At 43.7% G+C, this 21,340-nt stretch overlaps 1 protein-coding gene across 1 annotated transcript in view; it reads left to right on the forward strand.

Annotated features, from left to right (window-relative positions):
• The window catches only part of TG (thyroglobulin), a 149,326-nt gene continuing 127,986 nt past the window's right edge, over positions 1-21,340 (forward strand). The window contains exons 1-10 of the mRNA XM_064703628.1: positions 1-64; positions 1,626-1,734; positions 2,628-2,725; positions 3,184-3,387; positions 3,609-3,768; positions 8,152-8,258; positions 9,426-9,569; positions 12,366-12,551; positions 17,317-18,381; positions 19,923-20,510. Coding sequence (XP_064559698.1) covers positions 1-64; positions 1,626-1,734; positions 2,628-2,725; positions 3,184-3,387; positions 3,609-3,768; positions 8,152-8,258; positions 9,426-9,569; positions 12,366-12,551; positions 17,317-18,381; positions 19,923-20,510 — 2,725 coding nt within the window. The remainder of the gene's footprint in view (positions 65-1,625; positions 1,735-2,627; positions 2,726-3,183; positions 3,388-3,608; positions 3,769-8,151; positions 8,259-9,425; positions 9,570-12,365; positions 12,552-17,316; positions 18,382-19,922; positions 20,511-21,340) is intronic.

Consider the following 21,340-nt stretch of genomic DNA (forward strand, 5'->3'; position numbering starts at 1 on the left):
ATGGGCTCCATCCCATTTTGCACCCTCTTTTGTTTTATTAGCATAGCAACAGCCAATATATTTGGTAAGTACGCTTGTCCTTCTCCTTTGCCTGTGTCCAAGGGTGACTGATCTTTGTGCTGCTCTGCGTGTTTTCCTGATGAAATATATAATGATCTTGAATCTTGCACTCTGAAAATTTAGCAGGTTATTGTGTGCTGTGCAAACTAAGGCTGGGCTCCTGGTTGAATACTAAACTATCAGGATCTTTAAGTGTTTAGGCTTACCTGAGTTTGCACACCTGAATTTTAGGTGGGGAAAAAAAACGTTTTCTCAAGGGCTAAAGAATGAGCAGGGTAAGAAAAGTTTCTGCTGCAGGGTTGTGAAGTTCCTCAATCAAATCTTCTACTTGTTGGTGCCATTGTCTAATTTAGGCTTGAACCTAAAGATATTGGATAGTCTGAGTTCTGCCCCCAGTTCTTTGGCTTGAGTTTGATAGCCCTGCACAACCAGTAATTTGAATCACTGAATTAATTAGTCATTTAACTCAAATGTCTTGGTAGACCCTCTCTAGCACTGTACACAGGGATCTCCACACATCCCAGAGCAGCTGATGTTTGAGGTGAAAAGGGGGAGCTTTGCCTATGTGACATTGTCTATAGATGAGATCACCTGAAATTTTGCAATCTCATGAAAATTTTCACATGATTTTAAGGGGACACTGTAAAAACTCAAGAAACAGATGTGATTGAGAAGCATTAGAAGCACAGGAACAGTCTGCAGCTGCAGAAGTTCCGTGAGTTGCAAATTATTTCAGGCTGAAAAACATTCAGGATACTTGTGATGTATTTGCACTACAGTGTATGATCATGCTCAGACCAAATATTGGCTTAAGCAAACATTTGGACTAAATTGCTGTGGGTTTGTTTGCTGTATTTTTATAAACTAATCCGTGGTATTAAGAGCATGACATTCATCAGTTTTTAAAGGGTGAGGAAAGTGTCAGATCAACTAATCTGCTCTGTATTAATGAATTATTGAATTTCATCATTCTACATTCTGCATCTAAAACAGCAGCTAGTGCAGCTTTGAATGCATTACAAATTTGCTAGGTAGATTCAGTAGTTGATCATTTGTCCCATTGAAAACTGAGAGTGCTCCTAGTATGAATTAGTCTGATGCTAGTGCTAAAAATTGATTTTTTTAAAATATACCTCTCATTTTTGTGAAATAGTGAGTAACTTAGCTCCAGTGAAGGATAATTACTCAGAAAATTTAATAGTGGTGTGTGTGGTTATGCAAAGGGCTCTTTTGTGGTCATAGACACAAATAAGTAAAGAACCCTAAGTACCAGAAAATTATAGCCAGGCCAGTGCAGAACAGAGCTGACACTAACTAGACACAGGCCTGGCAAAGGGTTTCATGGTCATCTCCACCATGTGCTCATCCTGCAGCAGACAGAGTAGCAGGTTTGTTCAGTACCTCCCTGTGCTGTCCCACATGGAAATGCACACAGGGAGCAATGGGAAAACAGCCAGGGAGGAGCCCTGAACCTGTTCCCTGCAGCACTGGCACTATCAGGGGTTTGGTAAGAGTGGGTTTGTGGTGAGATCACCCTTAGGTGTTTACCTCCTTGCTGTTTTCAGAGTACCAGACCGACTCCCAGCCCTTGCGTCCGTGTGAGCTTCAGAGGGAAGAGGCTTTTTCAGTAGGAGAAGCCTACGTTCCTCAGTGCTCAGAGGATGGCCAATTCAGGTAATTCATCCCTGCTATTAATGTGCTGCCATATGAGGTGACCTTTCATTGCTAATGAGAGTTTTAGCCTGTCTGGAAGAGCCACTGCAACAGTGGACTGGAGGATGAGTGGTGCAGGAGACTTGAAGGGACTTCACTGAGCCATTTTGCAGATCCAGCCTCTCCCAAATGAATTCCTTGTTATGGGAAATAATCTCTGAGTAAAGATGTCTATCTAATAATAACAGGCTAATTTTGGCAGCATTGTTTGCAAATACTTTTGTGATCAGTTTGCAGTGTGATGCAGTTTGCTGTCTTCCTACACATGCTCATGGGTGAATGTGTGTGCCAGCTGGCACAGCTCAGCCAAGTGACTGAGAACTTATCCACCCTGCTCAGTGGCACAGTCAGGTTTCCTTCTAAAGGCAGTGAAGGAGCTAAAAACCACACAGAGAACAGTGATTTAGAGAGCAGCATGTTGCTTGACAGTGCAAGAAGCTAACAAGTTAAACCTGAGGCTGAGTACAGATTGTAATTTCTCTGCTATTATCTTTATTTTGCCACTGGTGGCAGCTGTGACCATTCTAGATTTGACTTTGAAACTGTCTCAAAGTGTTTGGTGAATCTCAGATAATGAGAATTAGGATTCTGTCCAATGTGCTTTCTTCCTCAACGACTTCAATTCATGTATTTGCAATTCCTGAAGAGTCCAGAGAATTACTGGAATTAAGAGTTCCCACTGATCAGAGTCACCAGAAATACAGCTCTTGCCAGTTCCATTATTTGTGGTTTTGAAGCATTTGATGTGGTTTACTTTGCTTTATAGTTTGTTTATTTATTTATTTTTTTAATGTCTGGTACTGACTGAGGACTCTGCACACACAAAATAAAATGTTACTTGTGTTCTTCTTCAGGACAGTCCAGTGCACTAGGAATGGCCTTTCCTGTTGGTGTGTAGATGAGAACGGTGTTGAGGTTCCTGGCAGCAAACAGAATGGATATCCCATATCTTGTAAGTAAAAAGTTTCTGTCTTTGCTCAGATTGGGTAAAGAACCATTTAAATCTGCATTTGAATTGCTTAAATCAAGAAAAGGCTAGCCACAGACTTCAATGGACTCCAGTTTATGGTAATTTGCTAGGTCTTCTATTGGAAGTTCTGGAGTTTCTTCAAGGCTTGTCATGGAAATCTGATACATCTCAATGTCTGTATTTATGAAGGTCCCAGTAAGACAAATTGTGAATGAAAGACTGATTTAGTGTAATGGCTTTTGAGTTGGAGAGCTTCAACCCCATCTGTGGTGGGCTTCTCTATACCTATTTTCATAACCTCAAGTCCATCAATGCCTTCGTGCCACCTGGGTGGCAGACTTAGAACTTGTAATTCTGAGAAAACTCAAATGTTGCCTCAATAAAAGACTCAGTGCCCAACAAGAACCTTCCTCTAACAGTGCCCCTCTCTGGTACCACAGGCTTGTCCTTTTGCCAGCTGCAAAAGCAGAGGATCTTGGTGAGCCGATACATCAATGACAGCAGCATCTCCTACATCCCCCAGTGCCTGGACTCAGGGGCTTTCGACCAGGTGCAGTGTGACACAGAGCTGGGGCAGTGCTGGTGTGTAGATCCAGAGGGAATGGAGATTTATGGCACCAGACAAAAAGGAAAGCCAGCACGGTGTAAGTGATATTCAACAAAATGATGGGGTTTGTGGGTTTGAAAGGCTTGGTGTGAATAGGGACCAGTAAGATTATTGAGTCCAACTCCCTGCTCTTCATAAAAACAAGATGATGCACCTCAGTGTCCCTGCTCAATGTAACCCCTTTTGAACAACAGGGTGACTATTCAGCTGTTTGGGGGAAATTAATACACAAATAAACATTGCCTCTTTTCTCATTAGGTCCAGGGAACTGTGAGATCCGTGACCGTCGCATCCTGCACGGGTTTGGGGAGAAGACCCCACCACAGTGCTCGGCAGATGGAGAGTTTCTGCCTGTCCAGTGCAAGTTTGTCAACACAACAGACATGAGTGTTTTTGATCTTGTTCATAGTTACAACAGGTAAGAGCTCAGGCTTCTGAATCAAGAATGTAATCCTGCATAGCCCTTCAAGGCACCATCTGACTGCTTTTCTGTGGTTTTTGCTACAGAATGGAGCCCTTATTCTGTAACTTCACATTATGATATTTTCTGTTAAAGAATGGATCAAGTGAAAGAACCTTTTTCTTCTGACTTAAATCTGCTGATTAATATATATATATATATATTCCATCCCTGCAGTCTAATTGGTGTGTCCCCACACAGCACTGGATACCACATTGTGATCTGTAGTTGGAAAGGTAGCCAGGGCTGCTTTTGAGACAGACAGACAACAGCAAATGAGATAAAGCAGAAGGAGGAGAGGAATTTGGATGTATATATGAGGTAGGAAAGACAATTCCATATGGGAGATGAGAGCAGGTGGACAAGTGATAACATGCAAAGATGAGGTTCCATCTGATGATGAGAACCTCTTACCTGCCTAAATATTAGGCAATGCCAGGGCTGCTCACATGGGTGAAACAGCAAGTGATGAAAATGATGAACAGCTGTGCTGGTGCACAGCTGGCTTCGGGTGCTTGCAGAGGGTTGGGGAATGCTTCAGAGCACTGGATCAAATCCTTGTCTGTGGGGGCAGGAAGCTCCCTGTCCTGTGGAGGAGCTGGGAATCAACACTGTGATGGAGACACAGGGATGGGCAAGGGGAGCTGATGGGAGAGGAGTTTGTTTTGGTTCTTCAGAGATGCTCAGACTCTCCAGAGAAACCTTTCAGTGTCTTGTGAAGTGCCACTGACTTGGCTCCTCAGTCAGCACCAGTTTGCCTGGTGGAGGGCAGAGCACTAAACATAACATCTCATTGTGACTTGGCTCTGTAGCAGCAAAGGTGTTTTATTGTAAATGTCAGTTTTGCTGTGTGGAGGGGTTTCTTTTTTTAAAATTTAAGCCAAACTGAAAGACAGGTCTGAATGCACAGTGCAAATTTGTCAGAGCTTCAGGAGAGATTATTTCGGTGAGAGCAAAATAATATGGCTCTTTCGTTTGTTGGTGTTGAAATGCTAAAAAGCAACTACAGTGGAGAAATCAATGCTTTAAATTGACTTTTTTTTCCTCCCACTGGGAGATTTGCTTGCAAAGACCTGCAAGATTGGATTTATTTTCTGTCCATGTAATGTAATTAATCACAGCAGGATCATTTCAGTCCCAGCTGTCTACCTTCTAATTATGGCATTGGCTTAACTTATTGCCATCATATATGGGTATTTCAGGTCATTAATATATTTATTTTCACACTACTCCTGCCTGAAATGTTATTATTCCTTCCCCAAACCAGGGCAGAATGTGTAATTGAAGGGATGAGATCTACAGCAAAGGGCTGTAGCTGAACAGGGATTTTAACCCATATTTTGTGTTCATATGGAACCAGTGGAGAAACTTTCTTTGGTTCCACAGACTGATTTTTAAAATGTAGACATATCATCCTACCTCTCTTTCCAAACAGTTTCCCTAGACCTTCATAAATATTCCAGAATAAGCCAGTATGTTAAACCACCTTCCCCAAACACACAAATGGGGAAACTCAGGAGTTTAGAGCTGAGACTTTTCCCAAACAGAAGACTTCCACAAAGAAAGGTGAGCCCAAATTTCCTACCTCACCTGGACGGCTTGGCTCCTGTTACTTTTTCTGCTTGGACTGGGTCCAGGTCCTGCCTGGATAGGCAGCCATATAGAACACCCTGTAGCAGATTGATGGGAATTATAAAAAAATCAAAAGTCAAGGAAGATTTTTATTTGCTTTCTTGCTATAATCAATAATGAGTTGTCTTTGCTGGAAGCCAAAAGCAGAGACTTAAATTTTGAAGGCCAACAACTTCACATTTATTTATTTCCCTGTATTTTTAAGTGCGAGCATTCTTGTTGAAAAATATGGAAACACTAGAAATTTATCCATAAGTTAAATGTAATCACAGTTGGTTTGGACTGGCTCTGAAAAATGAGGAATTCTCTGTTAATTCTACTCATCTTGATGGCTGTGGTTAAAGAGTCTGAGAAAATAAAAAATGTGGCAAGAATTGGGTTTTCCACATAAGGTGAGAAAAGTTTTGCCCTCTTGTTTGTGTGGGCCTAATTTATATCTGTTTGTAATTTATTAAGTTTTACTCTCAACTTGGAACAAAAATAACCAGAATGACAAGATGTGACTACACATCTGCCCCATATAGTGTGTGTGTGACTTTTTAATGTTGAAAATTTAAGAAATCAGGATGCAAAGTTTTTCCTTGAATCCTGCATCACTCAGAGGTTGAGATGCTGAGCTGATGAGCTCCAAGGACATGAGCAGTACAGAAAATGATCATATTTCTGACTGGGCAGTGGACAGTGCATGATAATCCAGGGCAGCTGAAAGGTCTTAAAATACTCCAAGCTGTTTATGCCCATGTTCACATTGAACGCTATAGAAATATGCTACTTATATGTTTATACCTTAAATTATATTGCTTTCATGCTGGCAGAAGTCCCCCTTTGCCCTGAAGTGTGACATTTTGATCCCTCTCAGCATGCCCGTGTCAGCAGTGGAGCAGGATTTGACAATCCAAAGTGGAGGGACTCAGTGGACATTTAATTTGTAGATGTGGAAGGGTGCTAGAGCAAAGCAGCAATACAGAGGGATGTACAAATTCTGAGACAGGACAGGAGCACTGCTGGGACAACCCTGAAGTTACAGCCCCTTCCTCTGACAGAGCTGCTGCTGCTTTCTGCTTTCCCAAGGCTGTGCTTTGATGTCCTGTGGAAGCAGAAACATCTTCAACTCTCCTGACAGGAGGTGGTGGAGCTCCCAGGAGTCCCCTCTCCTGTGAAGACAGGCTGAGAGAGTTGACCCTGGAGAAGAGAAGGCTCTCAAGGGACTTTACAGCACCTAAAGGGGGCTACAAGAGAGGTGGAGAAGGACTTTTAACAAGTGCAGTAGTGTTAGAACAAAGAGGAAAGGCTTTGGGCTGAAAGAGGGTAGGTTTAGATTTAGATATGAGGAAGAAATTCTTTCCTGTGAATGCTGAGGCACTGGCACAGGTTACCTACAGAAAATGTGGATGCTCCATCCTTAGAAGTGTTGGAGGCCAAGGCTGGATGGGACCCTGAGCAGCTTGGTCTGGTGGAAGCAGCCCCTGCCCATGGCAGGGGGGCTGGAATTAGATAGTCTTCAATTTTCCTTCCAACCCAGAATGTTCTATGATTCAGGCAAAGTCTTGGAGGTGGCAAAGACCCTTGCTCTGCTCAGCTGAGCACCAGCTCTGAGCCAGACAAGCATTTCACTGCTGCTCTTAGGCTGCACATTCTGGAGCATTCCTGAGGCTGCTGGAGTGTGGCACTGAATTGAGCCTGGTCACAGTTTCACAGGGAGGCTGTGAACTGCTTTTCCCCAGTTAATCAGTGCCTAATCCACCAATATTCTTATTGCTGAATGTCCATCCTTGGTAAAAACCTAATTTGTGTAATTCTCTGGAGGTGTTAAGCAGAAAATCCCACTTCCTTGTTGCTGTTTTTCCAAATAAGCCACATGCAGCTGGGACACCACACCTTTATAGTATTTCAGGGTAAGGGGATGTGTCCATAAAATAATATGATTGTTTTAGAACTTGGCACTTTGAAACTAGAACTTGAAACTTATCTTTTGCTTGGAGAAACCCTAGGATGTCTGTCAGTTAAGACCACCTTTACTATGGTTTTCACAACTTAGACCCTATTAAGTTTCTTTCTTAAATAATTGCTTTGCTGGAATCTGGCTGTTGTCATTCCTAGAATATTACACTGGAAACCATCTCTTTGATCTCCAGAAGCCAAAGTGATTCTTATTTCATATTAAAATCCCTTTCACCTTCTCCTTAATCTGTTGAGCCATGCCTTGAAAATGAAAGATATTAGTGAGGTTTTTATCAGCTTTTGTACTTAAATCAGTGCAGAAATTGTATGTGGCATGTAAGGAAAGGGAAGCAACCTGGTTTTTTAGGCATTCTGCCATCTCATGCAGATTTGTGAAAGGAGCTAATGAATAGCTGTTATAATAACATTAAGCCAACGCCCATCTATTTTACACTCTTTGACAGGCTTCTGAAGATGAGAATAGAATTGAAAGTGAGTTAGATGCTGTGTACATGCTTAGGAGGGATCAGAAATTTATTTGAAGGGAGATTATCCCCTGTTTGTTTAGAAAAATGGCATTTAGTAGAGTTGCAATCCTGCTGAAACAGCACTCTGGATCATGTCAGAGCCTGGTTGCAAAGCCTTTTGTACTGGCCTGGTCCTCTGCAGACATCCTTCTCCTATGAAATCAGGAAGGAAACAGCTGATTCTTTGTTGTGGTTGATGAGCCTCCCTGGGCTCTTCACAGCACGCTGCTTTTTATTCCAGGCTCCCAAGGGCTTTCCAAAAATTCAGCTCGGTGAGGGAAGCATTCCCAGAGATCTCGGGATATTGTTACTGCGTGGACAGCCTGGGGAGGGAGTTGGCAGACACAGGTGAGTGCCTTCCAGCAGCTCATCCTCTGACCTGGGGGTTGTTGAATTCCCAAGGGAAAGGACAAATAACAACTGTCAGTCTTCAGATTCATTTGGAAGTTCAATTTCACTCTTACAAGGGGTGAGACCAATGTGACAGGTGTAATGCCCATGGGAAGGGCTGGTGCTCACTAATGAAATGCCACTCTTTTGAGCAGAACTTCAGTCAGCAATGAGTGGAGCTGGTGCCTGGGAGCTAATCCTGTCATCTTTGGGATGTGGAATGGGATTTCTGAATGTCCACTTTCTGCCCACACTAGGAAGCTGCGTCGTATTTGATATGATTAGCAAATCCAGGGGAATATAAAGGGCCTGAAGAATGAACTCTTCTTCTTGCTTAGGTAGAATCTAGAACTGTTTAGGTTGGAAAAGACCTTTAAAGATTATCTAGTCCAACCAGTCTAAAATAGGCAGGGACATTCTCTTCTCTCATAACCTCAGGATTTAGGCATGTTAATAGCTGATGGGATGCTTCGGAAGAAAGAATTCTTTTTATAGCAAGGAAGAATGAGGAGGTTGAGAATTTCTAGACCTTCCTTAGATACTGTGGTTTTAATTTTCAATTTTTTTTCAAAGGGGAAAAATACAAAGCACAATAGCTTGAAATTTAGATGATAGACAAGAACTTCAACATTTAATTCCCAGAAAAGAAAGTAGTTCTCAAAAATTTGTGCACTCAGAGAAACTACTGAATATCTTGGTTTTTAATATGCAACCAAAATGACGTGTAGTTGGTTTGGTAACATCTGTTGCAAAAATTCCATCAATTTCTGTACTGCAGGCTGAACTTAACAAAAATACAGCCTATAGCCAGGTACAGGATGTTTCTTCTGCTTGTTTTGGTGGATGTCTGTCATGGTTTGACCACCAAACTCCCAAAAAACTCACTTCATTTTCAAACCAGAACACTGTCAAGGCATAAAGGTGGTGCCTGGGCACCCAGCACTGGGTGCAGGGTGTGGTGCATTAGGGTTATGTAGGGTTATTAGGGTTATGCAGTATAACTTCACATTTGACTTGTTTAGAGAACTGGATTTATTTTACCTGAGAATCTCCCAGCTTTGTTCTGGGGTAAGGATGATTTCTGTCTTAAAAGCAGTCCCTGTGATAAAAGTCTGTCTTTCCCAGGCCTGGAGCTGCTGCTGGATGAAGTTTACGACACGGTGTTCTCGGGGCCGGAGCCTGCCCGCACATTCACAGAGAGCAGCATCCATCGGATCCTGCAGAGGCGATTCCTGGGGGTCCAACTGGCCACCTCTGGCAACTTCAGGTGTAAGTAGCACCCAGGAGGTGCCCTGTAAATCAGGTGGCAGTTCTGGAGCTTTTATGTGACAGCTGCTGTTGGGGAGAGTTGTTCTAAAAATGTATAATATCACATTTCCAATGCAAGAATCAAGGTCCCTGAATTGCAGATGGCTTCTATCCTCTGCACATTCTTTACCAGCAGATTTTCCCTGTCCTCTGATCAATGCTTTCCCACATTCCTGCAGATCACATTCTTTGAAATCCCATGAACTCTCCATATCTCTTCCTCTGAGATTATGGAGATGGATTTATTGATTTATTAAATTAAAAGCCTGAGAAAATGCTCTGTAATTGATGTTGGTAGACTCAGAAATAGGAAGGATTTTACACTGACCACAACACACTCCATTCCCAGGAGGCCACACAAAAGTTTGTAGAGCCTTGGCCAGCAAGGCTGAACTTTAGGATCTGCCCTTGGGCCCATTCCTTCCCTGGTCAGGGCAGGCATGTGGGGAGAGAGTTTCTCCACCTACAGGCGATGAACTCTGCAGGACAGGAGGTCAGGTATCTCCTCCCTCCTAGACCAGAGGCCAGTGCAAACTGCCTTGGCTGGGAAGAGTTTGAATCTCCCATGTGATACTTCATCCTCCGATCCAAATTCCCAAACTCCTCTGACATTGCTTTCTGACTCTTGCTAAGGAGTTGCATCACCAGAAATATGAAGCAGATATGATGTCAGTCTTTTGGCTGTGTAGTCACACAGTTTTCCTGGCTTTGGGGCAAGCTGATATTTCTGGAGAGTTTTGAAGGCATCTTCCCTCTGCACTGCACAGTGGTTCTGGTTTAGCTCTGGCTGGGGCTGTAGCAGCTGTCAGCACAGATGAAGCTCTACCAGCCACAAGATGGAGATGTGACCTCAGTCATCAGCCACTGAGGGGGATGCTCTGGTGATTTAGGAAGCTCTCACACTGTCACCTGAACCCACTCAAACTGGGGAAGTTGTCAGAGTCCCCTGGATGAACAAGTTGCTCTGACATGGTGCTCTTGCTGCCTCACTCAGGTAGCTGGGCGTAGCTGGAAACTTCTTGAAGGTGAGAAGTGTTTAGGCTGTAGGATTGCAGGTTAATATAAACAAGCAAAATTTCTGTTCAGAGGGTGAAGTCTTGTATTGGAGAGATCATACCCCAGAAAATTTACTTGCTGGATTTTTGCCCTCTCTGCCTTTAAGGCCAGTTTGACAGGAATAGGGTCTTCAGATCCCTGCAGAGGGAAATGGAGAAATTCTCAGCCCAAATTTCCACAGTCAGGTGCAGATCTGTTTGCAGGAGCAATGCTTCATTCTCTTCAGAAACACTGAACTTTGCCTTCAAATCAGGTTCCCAGGCTGTACATCTGTCTCTGTTGACCAACTTTGCTTTTGCACTAAGGGCTAGAGCTCCCCCAGCCTACAGCATGGTTCCCTGGGAGAAATATTCCTGTTCTGCCTACTTGCAACCATGGCTAAAAAATGTGTTGAGGCTTTATCTTCTGTTTAGTTTTCAGAAAACTATGTTTTTTTAGTTTCAGAAAAATGTCACCGTTGGTTGGACATGGCATACACACATGATCAGGGTCTAAGAAGAGAAAAGTTTTTTATTCTGTGTGTTCTCCTGCTTATATACTTTTAACAAAGCATGATCTTACGTCATTAACTACATCACAATAACTTATTATATTCATTGGTGCAAAGCAATTAATGCCAATATAATTGGCAAAAGTTTTACAGAAATTTAATAAGGCACATATACACATCTGCATATGCATATAGTCCAGCTTACAAAGATTTCCATGTATCTTTTCTCATCTATTTCCATGCTGACAGCCTTGTCTTCTTCCTTGCTATGGATACACTCAAAAATCATCAATTGTTATTTCTTCTATTAACTCAGCTTTGCTTGCAAGCCAGCTGTCAAGCCCCTCCATAGAAATTAGTACCTACAGTGGAAAACCATGGGGCAAATTCTTCATGGGAAAAGGGGAAGGAGAATTCTCGTTTTGAGCCAGTACTTGATGCATCACTGGAAGTGATCAGGAAGTTAAATTGTTTTTCCTCTTTTTTTTTTTATTCCCAAATTTCGCAATCTCTGCTGGTCAGAGTGACCCCGTGATGCATTAGAAAGTCTCTTTTCCCAGCCTGGTGGTTGAAGATGGAGTCAGAACTCTTCAGTTCTCGTTCTCAAGGCTGTTTATTGTTTTTTATCTATAAAATTCTTTCTCTGGCCTGCTGAGGTCTGCTCAGCAGGTCAGACAGAGGCACTCTGACTGCCTCAGAGACAGTGTTATCTTTTATACTAAAAACTACGTGTACATTATTTACCATAACTTCCCAATACCTATCACCTGTGTTAGACAGTGAGTTTCTACTTGAAACCAATCTAAAAATGCCAACATCACCCAGAAGATGGAGGCTAGGAAGAAGAAGGAAAAAGGACAAGGAACGCCCAAATTCCTCCATCTTGGGACCCTGAGCCCCCATTCTAAAAACCTCAAAAATCTACTTTTCACCCCATGACAAACTATCTATTATTCTACTTAAACTTTCTTGACTTATAATTCTTCATACAAAGGTTGGTAATTGTTTTTCCATGGGTCAAGATCAAAGGCACAGGGGTCTTGGGCCCTGTGCCAAGGTCTCTGAGCCCCCTGTCAGTGTCTCAATTCCTCCAGGGCAGCCAGAGGAATTTCCTGGGTTCCAGCAACAAAACACGCAAACAACGGGATCAAACAGAGGTGGCTGTGAAACGTTGAATTTTCCCTGCTTAACCCTTGCTGTTTTCCCTGCAGGCCCCTCGAGGTGTGAGGCTGAGCGCTCAGCAGCGCTGCGATTCCAGGAGCCCCTGGTGCCATCCTGCACGGCCAGCGGGGCCTACGCAGCCCAGCAGTGTCACCAGCAAGGCCTGTGCTGGTGCTCGGACAGCCAGGGCCAGGAGGTGCCGGGCACACGGCGACGAGGCCAGCCCCCAGCCTGTGGTATGTACTGAAATAAACACGGGCAGGAGACCTTTCTTCTTTTTGAAGCCTTTATTAGAAGCGATCAGCCCTGTTGGGGAGAACCAATGGGTCCGTGCTCACAGTGCTGCTGCTCCCAGGAATGGCATGGAGGAGGAGGAAGATGCAGCTTTGTCCACTGGTCTGTGGCAGAGCTAGGGGTTCCATCCTCATGAGAGCCTCAGGAGATTCCCTGCTTTTTGGTTGAACATTTGAGGAGCTCTGTCTAGCCGACATCTTTTGTTTAGGATGAGGGGTAAAAAGGGTCTTAGCAGATACTAGATTCTGTTCCTCATGTCTAGACATCACTTTGATTTGTCAATTTTATGTTGGCTCGTTGTTTGTAGGGGTTTTTGGCTAGGTTTGGTGAGGGGCTTTTCCCATTGCAGGCTGGTTCTGAGGTCATTTGCATATAAACTCAATGTCCCTTTCTCTTCATCATCTGGCTGCCATCTTCCAGGAAGCAGCATGGTGTCACTCGACAAAAGCGGGAATTATTAACCATCAACAACAAGTAGTTAATGAAAATGACAGGTGATTACAGTAACAAACAGTTAGAACTCCACCCTGGCAGCAACTAGCCCAACCTGTGAACTCTGCAACCTTTTAAAAAAATGGGCAGCTGTTCTACTCATAACACCTACAAGATTGGCCAAAGGAAAAATCTCTCAGTGTCTTTTGAAATAAATAAAGGGCAGGAGATTTTTCTCCTTTTTAATGCCTTTATTAAGAGTGATCAGCTCTGGTGGGGGCCCAACAGGTCATGCTCACACCCCGCTGCTTCCTGGAGTGGTGCAGAGGAGGAGGAGGAGGAGGAGGTGTGCAGCTTTGTCCACTTCGCACGCCGGCAGAGCGGGGGATTCCATCCTCATGGGTGCGACAGGATTTCCATACCCCAATTCAACCTCTGAGGTCCTCCCTCCTTAGACATCACTTAGGTTGTTCAGTTCTGTGGTGGCTCGTTGTTCCAGGGTATTTCTTTGCTGAACTTGGCAAGGTGTCCCTACTTTTGCATACAAGCTGTCATGTCACTTCCGCCTCACAGTCCTGGGTGCCATTTTCTAGGAAGTAGCAGGGGTGAAAACCTGACCTAATGGAGAGGGATTTCCAGCAGGTAATTAACAGGGCAGGAGCAACAAGGTAACAATAAGGACTAGTAACAGTGGGTTTAACTTCATCAACGCTGTAACTTTTGATAAATGGGTGATTTCTTATTCATTACATCTTTAGATGGGAACAGAGCAGACCAGCTCGTTTCTCGGCTCTGACAGATTCTGGTGGTCAAAGATCCTGAAACCTCCCCAGGGCTAAGAGTCACATTCTAAAAAATTATTAAATATCATACTGCTTTTATTTTATGTTGTGATCTTTTAGTTTTGCAAGCAGCAAGGCTTTTCTTTGCAGCTCTGATATCTGGATATCATCCCCACTTGCACAAAGCCCATTTGCCAGCCAGACTCCTGATCTAGAAACCACCCTCAGTGAAGCCGTCACAGGGATGTTCCCATCCTGGGAGCTGGCTTGAGTGGCACTGCAATTTACTGCCAATCCAAAGCGTTTCCAAGAAAACCTCTTTGGAGGAAGGTTCTTGAAGAACTTGATCCAGTTTAACTTCACAGGGGTGCTTGGCACTAGTGGGAAGTACAGCATTGGCCCGTTTTTCCCACAGGAGGATCTGTCAGACATGGATAATGGCCAAGGCCCTCTGGAGTCAGCTCAGGCATTTTCACTGGACTCCAGGAACTGAAGTGTAAAGTGACAATATCTGTGCAAGTGATGGTGATTTTGTGTTTTTCCTCCTTCCTTTTGTGAAGTGCTGTGGAATTTCATCTCCCATTCTGACTGGGTTTTTTTCCAACTCTGTCACTGTATGTTTTGCTATGAAAACTGCCAAATCCTGTAGAAAACTCCCCAACAAACAATTCAGAAAAGGTGTATAGGTTACGGCTTTGAGAGATTCCACAGAGAATTCACCATCAAATCTGTGCCCCAAATGGAAATGACAGTAGAAATGTCCAGGGGCTGGAGGGGAGGAGGAAAGTTAAAAACCTTTGCTCTGAAGTGCATTACCTAAATATTCAGGATTGTGCTGGAGGGCTGGGGCACAGGGTCTTAACATGGGGGCTGCCTTGGGGGAAGGCAGTTGCTGTGTCTGTGAGACACACACAGCTTCCCATGCAGCTGAAAAAGGAGCAATCTGCCCTAGGTGTCACAGCTCCAAGTGCTCAGAGCACTCTGGGCACACACAGGCTTGCTGTGAAATGAAAAGTTTAGTGTGCCTTCAAGGCTGATCACCAAGGATATTACAAGGGAACCTCTGAGAGGCCTTGCCATATGCTGAGGGTAGTTGTTTTCTTTTTGAGTATGCTTTGCTGAGCCCTCCTGATAATTTTTTTTATTTTTTTTTGAGGGGGGTGAAGAAAGGGGGGCAATGACTTCAGGCTGCTTGCTGCTTTTATTGGCAGACTCAGGAAATTTAAGCAGGGAAAAAATTTCTGCAGAGGTTTCACAGATTAACTCCTGAGAAGTATTTCATGAGGTTATGGCTGAAATCTTCAGACAACTACATGCCTTGTGTGTGTCTCCAGTTCTCCTCTATTTTGTGTTCAAAACCCATGTTGATGTGGTACTTAGGGCCACAGTTTAGTGGTGGTCCTGGCAGTGCTGGGTTAATGGTTGGACTCAATTAAGTTTTCAAACTTTAATGATTCTGTGATTGTTTAATGTCTTTGGCTCTCACACTCAGCAGTGTTAACACTGGAGGAGTCAGTGCACCAGGCAGCCCTGATGGGGACGTGCTTTTCTTCAGACCTTTCGCAGTAGATTCACGCCAGCAGTGCTTTTTTGTTTATTCTTTCTTCCTCTGTTTTGATTTGATTCAGCAGTGGGAAGGAGGGGAGAGTGTTTATGACCCGTGATCATACATTTGTTTCATATTACTGTTCTTGTGGAATTGTGGCTTACACTAAATTATTGGCCCTCTGAGGAATGTTCTTCATCCCTCCAACCACCAAGAGCCAACACTGAAAACAGAAGGGGCCCATCCTACAGCAAGTTCTTTTACAAAGGAACTTCTGGGAAGGGGCCCTCAGCTCCTGTCAGGAACTACAGAGCACGACAAGGGTGCAAGAGCAGGAGTGAGAAAGATGTCAATCACAGAACATCAGATTACTTGCTTAGCTTTTTAACAGCTTTATAGATTTCCAGCTTTTATCCTTATTGTTAACAGGATGTGTGACTGCTTTATCATATTGCTTGGTTGTGGAATAAATGGAGATGGAATGGGGAGCCCAGGGGAGCTGGTGCTGGAGCAGACTAAAGCTGCTTATCCATCTTGTCTTCTACAGGGACAGCAGTGGTGCTGAGTAAGAAAGACTGAGAAACATGGAAAATGTTAAAAATAACTTCCAAATATCCTCCTGCATGTGGGAGATGCCTCAAACTGGAGGCTGAGTCAAGATCATTGTTTTCAGCCCTCCCCTATGGAGTTATCTTCCAGGGATTTGCCTAATTGCCCTCTAACCTTTTATCCTTCCTAGTACTCTCTGGCAATAAATTTCATTATCATCATTATGTGCTCTACATCTGGACTTCTCTGTGCTGTGAGAAATACTGAATAATAATTGTCTATTGTGGATGATGTGGAGAATCCTGTTTTTTATAAACCTTTTTTCATATTTTTTTGTTCAGGCTGAATGTTCTCTCATACTGGAAAAGCTGTTCTGTCCTCAAAATATTTTTGTTTCCCCGTCTCTATAGTTCTGCTACTTTTGCCTCCGTTCTCTATAATTCTACTTTCCAAGGACAGGTAACTGTGTGGCATGTGAGTTAAGCTGCTGTGTGCATTCCAGACATGCAGTCAGTGCCATAACCATGCTGTCTGTCTGCTTCTTGATGTCTTTGTACTTATCAAGTCTTTCCTTATTTGCTGTCTTTTGAGCCCTAAGCTTTGTCCTTCTTCACTGATGTGTTGCATCCTAACTTGGAGCTGTTTCTCCCAGTGTATCAATGCACAGGTGGGGCTGGATGCAGCTACACCTGTGACACAACTTAGCCCAGGATATGGGTGCCCAGGGCCACTGTTGATACCCTCAATATGCTGTCATTAGACTTTTTTTTTTTTTAATTCTGTAATTTTTTCCCTTAGAGCTCATTCATTAATGCCACCTGGTCCTTAGCATTTTATTACTGCTGATTTTAACAATTCATTGTCAAACCTCTTGCAATAAACACCTCACTATGAAACTGAAGATCTAGTAAGGAAACTTCCATAAGTTCCTCACTGGTGGATATTTTTTAAAATAACTTTGTGTTCTTCCACAATCTATTTCTCCTTCTTAGGTTTCCACATTTCACCTGGATCACTGGAGTTTTTCATTAAGAGCAGGCATCCTACTAGAGTGCTAAAATATTTGGAAAAGACATTTTTCATTCTTTCTGCCATGGGAACAGGGATGAGAATTTGCATCGGGAAGCAACAGAGCCAGTAAAACTCCACAGAGCAGAGAACTTAGCAGTGGGGAAGGAATTCTTCCTTTCATTTGGGGTCTTGACTGGAGAATTTTATTTGTAGACCATAGGCACTGACATTTCAAATTCCTTAACAATGTGCATGATGCATAGTTGAGAAGCAAGTTAATCTATACTTTAATGTTGTTTTTGCCCCAGCTGCTCGAAAGAGAGCAATGGAATTACAGGTTCTGAAGGTTCCAAAATGTACTTTTTTCTTTTTTAAATCTTTCTCTAGGTGAGGAGCAATCGTGCATCTCCGAGCGACGACGGGCCTTGTCGAGGCTCCTCTATGGCCCTGCTGGCTCCTTCAGTCAGTCTAGTTTGTTCTCCACACCAGATAAGCAGTCAGACAAAACTGATGGCTTTTCAAGGCCCTGCCCTCCCTCTTTCAAGGAGCTATTTCTGGACTCTGGATTGTCATCCCCACTTGCACAAAGCCCATTTGCCAGCCAGACTCCTGATCTAGAAACCACCCTCAGTGAAGCCGTCACAGGGATGTTCCCATCCCGGGAGCTGGCTCGAGTGGCACTGCAATTTACTGCCAATCCAAAGCGTTTCCAAGAAAACCTCTTTGGAGGAAGGTTCTTGAAGAACTTGATCCAGTTTAACTTCACAGGGGTGCTTGGCACTAGTGGGAAGTACAGCATTGGCCAGTTTTTCCTACAGGAGGATCTGTCAGACATGGGTAATGGCCAAGGCCCTCTGGAGTCAGCTCAGGCATTTTCACTGGAGGTATCAAAGGGGAGCTCCATTTTGAGTAAACCTCTGGTGAGCAGCTTTGGCCGCACAGTAACTCTGCAGGACAATCAGAATCAGATGAAATTCCTTTCTTCTCTCCTGGAACTACCAGAGTTCTTTACTTTTCTTCAACAAGTAATTTCTGTCCCCGAAAGTGTTGCTGAAGATTTAGGTGAAGTGGTGAAACTAGCACTGGGATCCAGAGGCTGTGATGAGGAGCCAAGGGACCTGTTTGTTCCAACATGCACCAAGGAGGGGAGGTATGAGGAGGTTCAGTGCTATGCAGGAGAGTGCTGGTGTTTGGACACTTTGGGTAAGGAGGTTCCAGGCTCAAGACGTCGAGGCAAACGCCCAAGGTGCCCCACTGAGTGTGAGAAGCAAAGGAGAAATCTGAGAAACCTGAAGCAAAGCCTGCCTGCAGGATCAGATCTCTTTATCCCCTCTTGTACTGAGGATGGAGACTTTCTGCCACTCCAGTGTTTTGGAACAAATTGCTTCTGTGTTGATTTGGATGGCAAGGCTATTCCAGGAACAAAGGGGAAGGCTGGAAATCCAATGCAATGTGAGTCTTAGGGACTGGGAATTTAAAGATGCTTTCTTTTTTATTGGAATTCAGTGGTTCTTTCTTCATATCTGATTACATCTGGAAATAAATTGATGATGTCTGCAAATGTCTCCTCACAGAAAAGCAAGACATCTGATTAGTGTGTGTCAGCCTTGATATCCCCAGTCCTAAAGGTGGTCAGGGTCTAGGGTGGGCACACTCAAAGCAGAGGAGCCTGAGGTCTTGCCTGGTTACTGAACGTGCCATTGGCATGTCTTTACCTCAGTGGAGCTGGAATGTGCAACATCCATGGTGCCCAGGAGACCTGGACCATCCATGGAACTGAATGTTACCCTGCTTGGGGGAAAAGCCCTTTTACTTTCAGACCAAGGCACCTGGGCATGGTCACTGGCTCATCTTTTCATAAGAATTTAAGATTTTCAATGCCTTGAACTATGAACTTGATGTAGTCTTGTTAGCTCAAGAATATATCCTCAAATTGGTAAGATATCACAGGACTCCAAACATAGGAGAGGGATTTAATGGCTGGTAGGTTTTTCATAAGTCACAAAGTCAGGCCAAAAAGGTGAGCTGCAAAATGACTTCTGACATCAGGTTGATAGACTATGAACTGCCTCTCCTTGCTCTTTTATAATGGGATATGAAGAAAGAAGGAAGTACAAAGTCAGTGAATATTTGTTTTTCAAGTTTCTGTGAACTGACAACAAAACATCAACAGGGAGAATAGACCAAGAGGAGAGCCTGCTTCTCATTTTGGGAGAAATAGCAATGACCAGCAGTTGAGAGTGGTGCATAGTGGGGGAGCTCCTTTGAATAGCAGTTTGCAGAAGTACTAGGGAGTTTGTTGTAATAATCTGAACTGAGAGGGGATTTATATCTAACTACCCATCTGTAGTGCAATCCAAAACAAGAAGGTTCAGAATTCTCTGGTGCTCAAAAGATGAGCTCCCATGGTTGGCTGGATCTGCAGAGCTGCTTGGTGGCAAAGTGAAATTTGGCTCTGGAGGTGGCAGAAAAGGCTTCCAAACCAAACTCACTCCAGTATTTTGAGGGATGTTTTGTTTTGTATTCAGCAGCAATGTTCAGTAGAGCGTGGGAAGAAAGGACAGTATTAAGATTCGGATTCAGTCCAAGGGGAAATAAAATTATCCCACTATTCAGATGGTTGCTTTGCATTGACTGGCTGAATAACAAGTAACAACCCAACTACCATGTATATCTGAAAATACTTGATCTATGTAAACAGATTCAGGAAGGCATTTAGTGACACCTGGCCCCCCAGTAAGAACAACAAGTACCTAATGTACTCACAGATTTTAAAATAACATATCTGTATTCATCTTGGAGGGCTCACATCCCTTTGGAAATCTTACCCTGGGACCTTAATATTGCTAAGCCTTCTTAGTAACAAGCAAGGAATGTTGTTATTATTGGGCTGAGTGACCAATTTTTAGTAGTGGTGTTTATTGTACTAGAGGACAGGGCTATTGTATATCTTCAGTGCATTCAGAAGGATGTGCATGTTTTTCTTTTCCCAGGCCCAAGTGCTTGCCAAGTCACAGCTGCTCAGGAGTTTCTCAGGGCTGTGAAGCTGCTGTTGTCAGATCCAAGAGCTGTGCCCCAGCTGTCCAGCCTTCACCTCCCTCAGTGTGATGATGAGGGTGGCTGGAGGCAGGTGCAGTGCAGTGGCCCCCCTGAACAAGCCTTCGAGTGGTACCAAAGGTGGATTGCAGAGAACAACGAGGGCAAGCCCCTGCCTGTTCCTGATCTATTGGACATAATAGCTGGGTATAAAGAGGCATCCTCTGGAGACTTTTCAGCTTTTGTTAAAGCTTTGTATGAGGCTGGGCACCAGAATGTCTTCCCCATGTTCTCCATGTATTCCTCCTTCATGGATCTCCCACCTCAGGTGCTGAAGGGAAACGTGACCAGTGCATCAGAGAACATTTTGCTGGACCCATATATATTCTGGCAGCTTCTGACTGACCAGCTCAGCTACTACCCAGGACCCTACACTGACTTCAGTGCTCCTTTAGGTCACTTTGAACTTCGTGATTGTTGGTGTGTTGACAGCAAAGGAGGAGAGCTGGAAGGAACAAAGGCAGGAGTGAACCAGATTCCGGCATGTAAGTAACAATTTCTGGCATGTAAGTAAGAGTGTTTTCTGGTCTTTTATATTATGCCACAAGAGAGGGAAGTCCTTTCAATTGCTGTAAAGTATCCAACAATAACTTTTTAGAAAGATCATCAGCACTGCCATTATCATTGGATGTCAGAAGTAGGGTGACTCTTTTCCACTAAATAACTGATGGTTGAGCTTTGGGAATAAGGAAAAATAAAGTTCCATATCAAGTTCGAGTAGATTTTATAATTTGGAGTTAGGACATATAATGCTTTTGCAGAACATACTTATCCAGGTGGTAAAGGACATTAGAATGTGTGAAGAGTTGTATGGGAAAATCAGGATTACACTGTAATGTAAATGACTTTCAAGAGTGCCTTAAAATGAAGCAAGAGGGATTTTCTTTACTGTTTCTTATTAGAGTGACAGTGGTCAAGAGTAACAGATATCCCCTAGAAGTCACTAGGAGGAGAGTGAGGCCAGCACTGAAGTTGAGTAAGCTCTCTGTCTCGACTGCTCCTCCAAAGGTGCTGGCTCTCTTTGGAGTTACTCCAGCAGGTGACGTATATTATAAATGCCATCACTGAAATTGTTCTCATCACACAGTTTTTTTCCAGCTGTGAAGAAGAGACAGGACAATGAACTGGTGGAGATTCCAGTTCTGTGGGCAAGTGGGGAATAAAGGGATGAAGCAGATTAACAGAGTTATTTTGGAGGAGCAGCTTTCATGGAGCTGGCTTGGTGCATTGAATTGCCCTTTCTGGGTCAGTAGATGTGTGGAGAGGACAGGCCAAGTGCCAGCTGCCACTCCAGACCCAAAGGACAGACCTTCAT

Source organism: Zonotrichia leucophrys, chromosome 2, assembly GCF_028769735.1.
Source record: "Zonotrichia leucophrys gambelii isolate GWCS_2022_RI chromosome 2, RI_Zleu_2.0, whole genome shotgun sequence".
Taxonomy (NCBI): domain Eukaryota; kingdom Metazoa; phylum Chordata; class Aves; order Passeriformes; family Passerellidae; genus Zonotrichia; species Zonotrichia leucophrys.